At 42.3% G+C, this 12,608-nt stretch overlaps 1 protein-coding gene and 1 pseudogene across 4 annotated transcripts in view; one reads left to right on the top strand and one right to left on the bottom strand.

Moving 5' to 3' along the window:
• NCKAP5 (NCK associated protein 5) overlaps positions 1-12,608 on the top strand; it is a 1,070,192-nt gene that overhangs the window by 863,992 nt on the left and 193,592 nt on the right. For all 3 annotated transcript variants that reach the window (XM_082630802.1, XM_082630801.1, XM_082630803.1), the window contains exon 8: positions 6,409-6,477. In XM_082630802.1, the coding sequence (XP_082486928.1) occupies positions 6,409-6,477 (69 nt within the window). The remainder of the gene's footprint in view (positions 1-6,408; positions 6,478-12,608) is intronic.
• LOC309809671 (ribonucleoside-diphosphate reductase subunit M2-like) lies at positions 10,702-11,879 on the bottom strand (annotated as a pseudogene). Its single transcript has one exon. The product of its transcript is annotated as a ribonucleoside-diphosphate reductase subunit M2-like (transcript).

Below are 12,608 nucleotides of genomic sequence, written 5' to 3'. Positions count from 1 at the left end.
CTATGTAGCAGCAAATATATGTTTGCACAGATGAGTGGGGACAGAATATAACAGGTGAAAATCCTACAGTGGAGTTGTGATTTTATGTAGAGGAAAGTTTTTTGTGTAGACCTATTCTACCTTTGGTCTGTGGAAAAGGATACTGTCTTAGTCTGTTCAGGCTGCTATAACAAAATACCAAAGACTGAGTAGTTTATAAATAACAGAAATGTGTTTCTCTCGGTTCTGGAAGCTGGGAAGTCCAAGATCAAGTCCCCAGCATGGTCAAGTTCTGGTCAGGGTCGTCTTCTTGGTTCATAGCCATAGCCGGTGCCTTCTTGCTGTGTCCTCCCTGAAGGAAGTGGGGCTGGCAACCTTCAGAGCCTCCCTTATGAGGACTCTAATCCCCTTCCTGAGGGCTCCACCCTCATGACCTGCTCACCTTCAAAAGGCCCCACCCTTTAATACCATCACATTGGGCATTAGGATTTCAATGTATGAATGTGGGGAGGACACAAACATTCAGCTGTAGCAGATGTATTAAATACATTTATAGTACAGAAAGATTTATACATAATGAGCACTTAGAGGATTAATGTAGAGTGGCGGTTTAGAAGCATTGGTCCATTTAATCATTTGTAAGCTCCGGCCAGCATGTCTGTACACAAAGCAGACCCCCTAAGGAACGTAGTTTCTCTAAAACATGTATTAATATTAAACATACATTAATTCAACAACATTGTAAATCAACCATACTTCAATTAAAAAAAATTTTACATATATTAATTCAGACCCATTTTCCACAGTAAAGCAAAACAATACAGATGTACTCTATGAAGCTCTTCAATTTTATAAAGATATTTAAGGACTTTAGGGATGAAACCAGAAACGTATTTAGATCCCTGGAATTTGGAGCCCTGAGGAAACCACACAGAGCGGGAAATCCTCTAAATCAGAGACTAAGTCTGGCACAAGCTTTTGATTGTTGTGCAAGACCAAGCTGAGCCCTAAGACCCGCTGTTATATTTAACTGAACACTCTAATGACATCCTCTGAGTACACTGCTTTAATAACACACTTATTTAAAGTGACAAAACCCATGTTACCATTCTGTAAGTCTGAGTAGTGACACTGACATTTTCTCTTTCCCTCTCTGCCTCGTCCTCTCCCATCCCTGCCATACAAATAGTCACTGTCTCTGTAAATCACATTTAATTGAGTTTCCTTTTTTCTTTTTCTGTTTTCTTCCCCTGTTGTCTCATGTTGGTAGCAGGTTAATCCTGAATTTCTAATAAATGCAAATGGATTAAAGAAAATCATGAGTTCAAGATTATTTTAACTTCACCAGCATAATTGTTAATATCGCCGTCGTCCCCTGGGATATGTAGGATTACATCAATTAAATTGGTCTCTGTAACTGAACGCATTAACCATAAATGTGACTGCCATGTCTTTCCCAGCACGCTTAAGGTATTTAATTTGCTTGCCTGTAATAGATTGTCAGAGCAGTAAACGTAAGGCAAGTAACGTAAATGGTGTAATGATGATAATTATCTGAATGGATCGATTAGAGTGTTATTGCAACATGATATTGTGGGTAGAAGCGAGATACAGACATCCCATATACATTCCCATTTTCAACTTTATTTCCTTACGTATTATTTCCCAAGAGTTTTCAAGTGAAAGCAATGGAAGCTGGCGTTGCTGTTCTCTCCTTTATCTCTCCCCATCATCCTCTGTGCTGTTGCCTTACTAAAACCAGCGGACCCCCAGGGAAGCTAACTTTCTCCAAAGAAAGCAGTGACTTTATAAAACTGAAATTCTAGCAATTTCTCCATTATTCATGGTATCCAGATATTTGAACCGGAAGTCACTTTGTAGATTGGCTAGTATGTTCCCTTCACTTATTAACTACTAAAGAACTGTAATCCCAGAAAGGTTCCATGACTTGTTGAAGGTTACACAGCCTGCTATCGCCACGTAAACTGCAGGGGGTAGAACCGGCCCTCCCACCTGGGCTGGGCGGGGAGCTGAGGGGTTACACAGGCTGCAGGTCTGAAGGGGGTTCAGTGTGACAGACCAGAGCAAGCCCTGGAGGAACCAACAGCAAGTCAGGAAAAGCTTTTCGTTTCGTTTGGGTGGGGAATGAAATGATGGAACTGTCTGAGGATAACCAATACTTAAAAATCTGAACGGATGATCAGCATGAGGGTGGAAGGGTTGGGCTATGTGGCAGATGTCTGTCCATGATGAAAATGGAGAGAACAGGGTAGGATCCCACCTGAGGGACAGGAGTGTTGGGAGAGGGTTGCTAAAGCAGGGATTCGAGCCCAGAGGAAAAATGTCGAAGACAAGTGTTAGAATGGAAAGTTGAAGAAGAAACAGGGATTTAAATCCTTGGATTTGAAAGATGACTAATAGGTCGGGATGATCTGACAGTGGCATCCAAACAGACCGTTTACTTCAGCTTTTGTGCCCCAGCCTAGTTCAGTGACACCACGTCAGTTTCACTGGTAAGTAACAAACGGGCCTAAATCTGAAACTTTTCATACATCTGCCAAAAAAAAAAAAAAAAATTCAAATCATGAAAGCACAAATCAAACCACACGGAACCCACACCTTCTGTGTTACCAGAAAACAGAACACTAGAACTTCAATTGCTGTCCGCAGAAAAATAAACACCACATACTGTCCCCACAGCACTCTCCACAGCGAGGCTGTGTGTGCCAGGGCAGGGTGGTAGCAGAGGGTACAAGGAAAGCACTCCCAGAATGAGACGGTCTGACACCACGAGCTCAAATCTCAGTACTGGCTGTAGGGCAGGGCTTGAAAGTGTACAGGACCAAAGGTGACCATCTCAGCGAGGCCATGATTCTGGGGAAAATGAGGCTGGGAGGAAAGGTACCATCTGAAGATGTGACTGTGAAGGGAAAAAGAAGAGGGAAAAATTCAAGATGCTGTGGAAATAGAAGTATAAGACCAGCCTCCCCAGTCACCATCCAACAAAGAGGCTAAAACGGGGGTGTATAGGGCAAGGGTGGAAGAATAGTACGTGAAAGTGATAAACTGATAAAACAGAAAGAATGCAAGTAGAGAACTGGTAGGGAAAAAGACGGGGGAACAGTTGATTGTTGCATATATAACAGGAGGGGGCTGGGCACAGGATTGTAACGATGGTAAGAAGAAAGGGAGTGGTGGGCACTGGGAGAGAATCTGTGAGAGGTGGAAGGGGTGATGTCGGAGGGTTAGGAGAGGAAGTGACGCCTCGCTCCTTCTAGTATAGTTTTGACTTTTGGAATCATGTTCATGTTTTCCATCTTCAAAATATAAAATGAAACCAATGAGAAGAGGAGAAATTAAATTTGAATACTATCAGAAACAAATGACCTGAACTGAATTTCAAAATAAATGTTCGTTTTTTGAAACAACTTAAACATTTTTAATTGAAGTATAGTTGATGTACAGCCTTATATGTTACAGGTGTACAATATAGTGATTCATAGTTTTTAAAGGTTATACTCCATGTATAGTTACTATAAAATGTTGGCTATATTCCCTGTGTGGTACAATGTGTCCTTGTAGCTTATTTTATACGTAGTAACTTGTACCTCTCACTCCCCTTCCCCTATATTGTCCCTCCCCCTTCCCTCTCCCCAGTGGTAACCACTAGAGTTCTCTGTATCTGTGAATCTGCTTCATAAAACATATTTAAATCTAAATAAAATTAAGTTGAGAAAGAAGCAGATGTTAACTTCCTCAGAGTTTCTCTGAGTCTCATAAAGAATATCCATAAATGCAACCCTTCCAACTTCAGTTTCAGATAAATAGTGTAGCCATACTAAGGTGTGAGGGGTGAGAAAGAGCCAGTCTGGTATCTTTTGAACACAGTATTTTTACTATATACCTGCATTCTAAAGAAAAAGCAAATGTGAATTCTTCTTAGTACTATTTTTTTTTAGTGTGACCATTTCGTACGCACTTTAGGATTGAAGAAATGAGAAAATACAATGATGTCAGCAGCCCATATGCTCTCACTCTAGAAAAAGGAAGATACAAATATGAAAAGGGAGGGCAAGGGGGAGGTCTCTGGGGGGTTGTGTGTGTGTCCCTGCGCGTGCGCACCCATGTGCAAGGAGAGAGGGAGGGGAAGAGAGGAAGAGAAGGAGAAACCCTTCCTTATACTGGAAGAGACTAGGAGCGGCGATCCCTCAGTAGTAATTTGCAAACATTAATATCCAGGTCTTAGTTGCCAAATATCATTGCCCACCTAAAAAGAAGCAGGATTCCTTGGAAAAATGGCTGCTTTCAGGGATGGGGCACCAGACAAGCAAAATGGGCATGGAACATTTCCCTGGGCCAGAAAAGAAAGAACATGTTTTAAAAATGAAGGAAATATATCAAAGGGCGCAGCTTAAAGAGATTCACCTTCCCAAAGCTGAGAAAATTGAGCATCAGAATAAATACTCAGAGTACAGACATAGCCCTATGAATAATAAAAGAATCCATGTATTCATACTGATAAATAAATAGGAAAAACACTTCCTTATAACATCATGCAGACTCGTAAATGTAGGTAGAAAAATGGTAGAAGTCATCATTTTCAACCGAAGTAATTGTTGATCCAGGCAAGATTCATTGATGGTTGCTAAAATAAGTAGATAAAAGTTCAATGCGGAATAGGAGATTTTCATAGTCTCAAAGTACCTACCCCCAATTTACTTATTAATTCTAAAAGGAAAGATAGTAAATTTATAGTGGAGAGATTTGGAAGACTCCACCTTAACCAAGTGATCAAAGTTAACCTGTCCAATTATGGGACAACTGGACATGGCGCGATTCTGATACGAGGCACTTAGAAGGACCCGGTATCATTTCTGTGCCGTTACTGCCAGGTGCGCAGGAGGAAACTTGAAAGAAACCCAAATTAAGGGACATTCCGCAAAATAATTGCCCTCTACTCTTCCAAAAAAAAAAAGAGGGAGGGAGGGATCAACAGCATAGACGACAGCTCTTCCAAGTTACACGATCTTGGATGAATGACAAATAGATGATTTGCCATTCATGCAAGATTGGATCCTGATCCTGGAGAGCATTCTAGGTTGGAAAAAACTTTTGCCATAACGACATTATTGGTACAATGGATGAATTTGGAATTAGGCCTGTAGGTCAGATCGTGGTGCTGTATTAATAAACACTGTATTTCCTGACTTTGAAAACTATACTGTGGTTGTCTTCGTTATTGGGAAATACAGAAGTAGTTAGGGATAAAGAGCTTACTCTCAAGTTGCAGGAAAGAAATTAAAAGAGAAAGAAAGTGATACGGGAAATGCGGCAAAATGTTAACAATTGGTGAATCTAAGGAAAGGGTATGCAGCAGTTCATTGTACCATTTTTGCAAATCGTCTGTAAGTTTGAAATTATTTCCCCAAAAAAAGTTGAAAGAAAGTATAACGGGAAAATGTGAATCTGTGTACCTCCTAAAAATCATACCATAGTTTTGAAAAAAAATGATCTAAAGGTCTGTACGCCCACTTCTAAATGTCAAGGAGGGCTGTCATGAGAGGTGGGTGGAGCCAGGTTTCCTTGGGAGATGGGGATGGTGATCACTGTGGCAGCCATGGGATGGGTTAACTTATACAGTTCAGGATTCAGGCCGGGGCCAGCAGTGGCCAAAGTGAGTCCAGGTCACCAGACACAGAGGGCAATTTTCATGCCACCGTTCCATGCTTCTTCTAAAACCTAATGTGCTTATACTGTATACTTTTGTTCCTTTATTATTCTGCTGGTAACCTAGTAACCATATTCAACCTAGGATCCTACAGTAACTTATTTAACATTAAGGTACCTACAAGGCTCTTAGGAGCAGGAAAGCAGTACTTTTAAAGAGGCAGGGGGAGGGGCGAGGGACTCTTAAGTATGTGCAGTTCTTACATTTCTCATTATAGTCTCACGTTCAAGAATCATTGCTTAACCAAGAACACAACATGTTTAGTTTGCTTTTGGAATTATGCTTTCACGAATTTACCTGAGGTTCTCTTCCATGACCTAAACAAGTACCAGGTTGTGAAACTGTGACAGGTCTTAATGAAGTGGATTAAGGCATTTCTTCCATTTACATTTTCATAGAATGAAGTAAACATTATAATCTTTTTTACAGAACTCTCTCGCATCAGGCCATGATTTGATTTTCTACCTGTTCAAAATATCAAGTTTTGCATTTCTTTAAATGCTAACGCCTTTTTGTGAACAATAAGACAGGAGTCATCCCTGAGAGATTTATAATAGTACTTAGAGCAGACTCGTCAAGGATTCTTCTACAAGAGTGTTTTGGATCCTGAGGAGATATATTTAGTAACTGTACTGAAGAAGTTGTCACGTAACACAACATTTCATTGATTTATCTGTATTATTTTTGTATCTCTACTGCAGGCAGAGAATTCAGCGTTGGCTTTGGAAAATGAAAATCAAAGGGAACAGTATGAGAGGTGTCTTGATGAGGTAAGGGGAGCGGGGTGCTTCTGGATAAGAGGCTGGATGATTTAGGATTCCCTATGTCAGATCTTAATATGTGTCTATTACTGGTCTCCAGAGAACGTTAGCATTTTCTCCTTCAAAGGAAGGCTGTAAACATGGTGAATGTGGAGAAGGAAGGTCAGTCAGTCCCCTCCCCCTCCCTCCCTATATCCTTATACGGGCATCTGCAAATTCCTCTTGGTTATTGTTTAATATGCTTGGGGCATAGGTTGGGAGATGCTTCACTGTGGGATAAATTCATCCTGTCCAGTAAGTGTGATCCCAGCCTGTGAATGAGAAAAGCCACCTCAGGGCACGTTGCATCGCCTCCAGTTGGATGCCATTTCTGAAAAAGCAAATCCTTGATAGAGTGGGTGGGGACGATGTTCACAGTTGGCAGCCAGAGGGAAAAAATCAGTGGATTGAGAACAAGGCAAGAAGAGAAAGGGAAGTAAGGAGGCAAACTTGAGCAGAATGGACGGAGACAGGGCCACATGCCTGAGTGAACTGGAGAAATGTGATTCCACGATGATGAAGAGATGAAGGCAGAGATGGTGGGTGTCTCAGAGTTCCTGAGAGGGGAGGGAAGACTGAAGGGTATGCAGGGCCCTGGTTTTCCTCTCAGCCATCCCCTGACACGGCGCCAGGGATCGTACCACCCATCTTTCCTACATCATCCAGCCCGGACTGGCCATTGGTCTCTCTGACAGGCTCTTATCTGGGACTTGGTTGGTGATTGGAGTTACTCTTTTTTTTTTTTTTTTTTTTTTGCGGTACGCGGGCCCCTCACCGTTGTGGCCTCTCCTGTTGTGGAGCACAGGCTCCGGACGCGCAGGCCCAGCGGCCATGGCTCACGGGCCCAGCCGCTCCGTGGCATGTGGGATCCTCCCAGACCGGGGCATGAACCCGTGTCCCCTGCATCGGCAGGCGGACTCTCAACCACTGCGCCACCAGGGAAGCCCTGGAGTTACTCATCTGATGGGATGACTTTTCTAGTCATCTGCCCGATACCCTAAGACTTGCACATATTCTTCTAAGAGGTTCTGTTTAAGAGCTGTTATGATATAGCCGACAGAGATTTTAAGAAAATAAGAAAAATTACGTTCAGTCGAGTCCTACTACCTTACCAGTGGAAACCAGCAATGTATCTTCAGTCTTTGCCTCTTCACTAACTAATACTGGGTAATTATTTCAAAGTATGAACTACAGATACACTATACAAACGCTCTTGAACTTCCCTACCCCTTCCCTCCCCCAGTCCCCCCTTGATTGTCCCGGAAGGTGATGGGTTAAATGACAAAGGACACAGGTTCAAATCCCGGTTACGGCATCATCACCTCCACCATACACTACTCTTCTCCCTTGGAACTAGAAATGGTGTTTCCTTCAGGGCTCCACCTGGGCTGGATATTTTCCTACGCCAGTGGATCTTGAAATGGGATCCCTGGACTGGCAGCGTCAGCCTCATCTGGGAACTTGTTAGAAATGCACATTCTTAAGCCCCATTCCCAGCTGTAGAGAATCAGAGACTCTGGGAGTGGAGGTGGGCCTGGCTATGATCGATCTGTAGATCAACAAGCTCTCCAGGTGATGCTGTTGAGCCCTACAAACCAAGAGCCATTATCCTCATAACACAGACCACTTTGCTTCACAGTTGCTTGTTGAAGAACCCTCAAAATGTCCCCAGAAAATTGCTTAGCTATTTAATATTTTAATTGTTTCATATCTCCAGCCACATATATTAGTTACTCAAGCAAAATGGTGTTTGCACTCCTCTGCCCTGTCAAGACTTAAAAGGACTCTGAATAATCTTTACACTGTCCAGAGTTAAAAGGATCACTCAAGTCAGTTGACATAAAAGGAGGAGTGGTGACTCAGTGTCTAGTGAGGCCAGTTCAGCCCCCTCACCCCTGTTCCCCAGGCACTTGGTCCAATCAAAGTTTAGGGCAAGAAAGACCAAATAGATCCAAAGATATTTAAAGGAACAAATATTGCCCTTGGGTCATATGTATTGATCAGCAAAGTTCCACTTTAACCTCCTGCACACAAATTTCCAATGAGACTTAATCTGCATTCAGAAGTCAAATTTATGTGAATCACACCACAGAAACTTCTTAGTTGTCACAATTTTCCCACAAGTCATCCCTCCTCATCACTCAAAAAGCTCCCAGCATTCCTTTCTGGAAATTCACAGCCTGCTTTCTGTATGTTCTCTATGCCTGCATTCCGAAGGTTTCATTAGCATGTGTCTGGTGAAACCAAAGTTTTCACCCACAAAATCATTTAGTATAAAGTTTCCACTGAACACAGAATTTTCAGAGGGAGAATCCCACTGTACTTTTTTGTTGTTCTTTTTTTTGACATGAGAACGATTTTATTTAAATCATTGATCACTTGTGCAGTACTCAATATTAGGACTTTGAAATGATTTAGACAAAGTCTGTTTCCTTTTAACAGATTAAAAAAACGAATCCTAGTTGGCAGAAGCTAATGCTTGCATCACACAGCTAATGGGAGGTAGAATCCTAAAATCTGCTTCCAACTGCCACCTGTACCTGACAACACCAAGCGAAGTGTTTATTTTTGTGTCGCGCAAGTGTAAGGACCATATAATCTGGATTAACTTTATAACAATAACTTAAAAGGTAGAAAAGGGTCCCATATTACAGAAGTTTTTTAATTGACTATTTTGCCATTTATATTAATACAATAAATGAAGAAAACTGACAGTAGAACAGGCCAGTGGTCAGCCAACACACAACACAATGTGTTAACAAACATGGCGAAAGGATCAGTTTGTGTCATGCATTACCTTCCATGTAACATCTGTTTTGGAGGGGGGGAGGGAACATAAAGGTGGATTGATTCAAACTAGCCCTATTAAATATATCTGTTAAGTTTATACTTCTGAAATTAATATTTGAGTGGAACATGTATTAATTATTCACATAACACCAGCTTTCTACTGAAGTTTAAGAATCCAGCAGATGATGCTCACATTTAAGGAATCCTAGGAGTAATTGCACTGAGCAATATCTACTCAATCAATTATGAACTACAAAATAATACTGGGTAATTATTTCAAAGTATGAACTACAGATATAATATAAAAAAACATATAGTAGAACAACTTTCTAACTTTAAAGTACAAATGGTTAAGTCACCAGTACCTGCTTACACACAAATTAAACAAAATCAGAATAAACACTGAACTTCTAGGAGAAGCAGTTTCAGTCCTGCTTTTACCACTTAATAGGAGAAAGATCTTACGTGGGTCCTTTCATTCAGGGATGATTTGAAAACCAATTGACAAAGTTAATATATTGGATCCCAGCTAAGAAGACTCTTCAAGGATCTTTCCTACTAACTTGAAGTTGGGGAACATACAATTTGAGAAATTAAATGATACCACCCCCTCATGCACACCCAGGTTACCCATGGTGAGTCCGGATCACACTTCAGTTCCTAATGACCTAAGTTAAGAGTCTCCTTTCTCCACATCTCTTATCTCGCAATACTCGACGTGGGCTACAGAACACAAAACCAACCTGTGTTCTGTGTGGCACCACCTGGCTGATACTGATACCTAAGTATGCATAGGATTGAGTTAAAAAGCTCTTCAACTCATCAAAGAAAAGAAAGAATCAAAATAACACCCTTAGTTTACACAGGCTTAACCTACGTTGATCACCTAGTAAATCTTGAATTGGCTTCCATTAGTGGTAAATAGAATATTTTTGTATTTGGTGTAGAAACCAACAAATTTAGGTTAAATCAAGCCTTCACTCCGACGGTACAAACTATGTTTATTTGTGTGTAAAGTGCCAGTTTTATATACAAATCATAAGTAAACTTTAAAATCTGAAGCAGTGAGTCTGATGTCTGCCTACTGCCTTGTGGCAGTAACTGTTTAATCCTGCTGGATCAAACTCGCTTGACTCCCCACACTTTGAGGCCAAGGAAGGTGCTGTTAAGAGCCAGGGGGAAGTCACGTACAGCCAGCCTGCTTGCAAACGCCAAACATGGACAAGATCTTTCGTAAGAATCCGAGTAGCTCTTGTCAACGCTTTCAACCTAGGTGACCCCACTAGCATTAACAGGATTGATTTTGAGGTAGCTACACAGTTTTAAAGATGCCATTATGGGCAATTTATGGTGTAGCCGGTTAATACAGTTCAAGTAGCTGATTTTTTTTTCTCTTTTGATGAGAAGGAAAAAAAGAAAAATCAGCAAAATAAGAGCACATCTTCAGTTCGCTTAGAAGTCAGCATCCAAGGTAAAGGAATTCTCTGTCGGACTGGACATCACTCCCATCCTCTGATACTTGCCTACTCTCTTCTCAGAGAACTTAGTCTTCCCTTCCAGTGACATATTCTCCATAAAGTCAAATGGATTTTCTACTCTGAAAACCTTGCTAAAACCCAGCTCCAGCATAAGTCTGTCTGCCATGAGTTCGATGTACTGCTTCATCAAAGCCCAGTTCATCCCAACGAGCTTCACTGTCGGGGGCTCCGTGAGGAACTCCTGTTCTAGCCTAACTGCATCGACGATTATTTCTTTGACCCTCTGCTCCGAAGGTTTGTGTAGCAGGTGTTTGAACATCAGGCAGGCAAAGTCTCAGTGTAAACCCTCGTCTCTGCTAATAAGTTCATTGGAACATGTGAGGCCGGCCATCAGTCCTCGTTTCTTGAGCCAGAATATCGATGCAAAAGAACCCGAAAAGAAGATTCCTTCCACTGCGGCAAAGGCTACGACACGTTCTCCGTACATAGCCTCTTTGTCCTCGATCCAGCGCAAGGCCCAGTCTGCCTTCTTCTTTACACAAGGCGTTGTCTCAATGGCGTTGAAGAGAAATTCCCTTTCTTTGGAATCTTTAATGTAAGGGTCAATGAGGAGACTATACATTTCAGAATGTATGTTTTCCATGGCAATTTGGAAGCCGTAGAAATAACGGGCTTCCGTAATCTGAACTTTTTGGCTAAGCCACTCCACCAAGCTTTCATTTAGTGTGCCATCCTTGCTGCAGAGAAAGCCAGAACATGCGAAGTGAAACATCTCTCCTCAGGCTTCAGGGCTTCCCGGTGCTGAAAGTCCTTGGAAAGGTCCACCTCCTCAGCTGTCCAGAAGGAAACCTCCGCTTTCTTACACATCTGCCAAGTATCATGGTATTCGATAGGAAAGACGACAAAGCAGCGGGGGGTTTCTTTCAGAAGAGTGGTTCATCCTCCACCCTGGGGGCAGATAGCTTAGGGTTCGGCTCGGCGGGCTCCTGGCAGATCCTCCTCGCGGTCTTGCTGGCCAGCACGTGGGTCCCGCTGAGGGACGGGGGAGTGTCCTCCTCATCCGCCAAGCTGAGCCCCTTCATAGGCGAGAGCTGGAGGAGATGCTGCTGCTGCAGGCCAGCGACGGGGGCGGGCGGGACGCCAAGTGGGGCTGCGTGCAGGTCGCGGGATGCCAGGTGGGGCTGCGTGTAGGTCCTGGGCCCTCCGTCCTTAAGTGCAGAAGTTTAACTGTTGCCAAAGAGGGGATCTGTAATAAAGAACCACCTGTGAGCAGCACAAATGTTCTGTATTCATGAATCCCGGCCCCTGATTACACACGCCTGTTGTTTTGTAACTAATTGCATGAGGGTAGACAATCCATTTCCATGCATTGTAAGAGAACGCTCTCAAAGGGGTAGTTGAATCTAGTAATAATGCCAACTGGAAATTCTTTTCAAGGCTTTTTATACTAATTAGACAAACTAACAAGGTAAGGCCTCATGTAACTTATTTCCTTGCTAATGGGTTTCATAAAACATACACAGGTGGATAAAATGTAAATTTGAAGTGTTCTTCAATCCCTTTTGTACTGATTGTTATTTTCTGGGAAATGAAGAACATATTGAGGATTTGGGGAAAGCACTTGGGAGTCAGAGACTCCCTCTGTGTGTTCTAATAAAAGGGTGTGTTTATTCAGAAGGAACAGACACACATCCATAGTTACACACACACAAGTGCATGCACACACATTGCCACTTCACCACCACTTCTACTGCCACCCAACCCCTCATCTCCTTGCCTTGCAATACAAACGCAAAACCAGGGACCAGTCTTGGTTTTCTGGAGGGTAGGGTG

Source organism: Mesoplodon mirus (genome assembly GCF_964341445.2).
Source record: "Mesoplodon mirus genome assembly, chromosome: 8".
NCBI classification, from domain to species: domain Eukaryota; kingdom Metazoa; phylum Chordata; class Mammalia; order Artiodactyla; family Ziphiidae; genus Mesoplodon; species Mesoplodon mirus.
The sequence above is the reverse complement of the archived record's forward strand: the minus strand, read 5'-3'. Positions and strand labels throughout refer to the sequence as shown.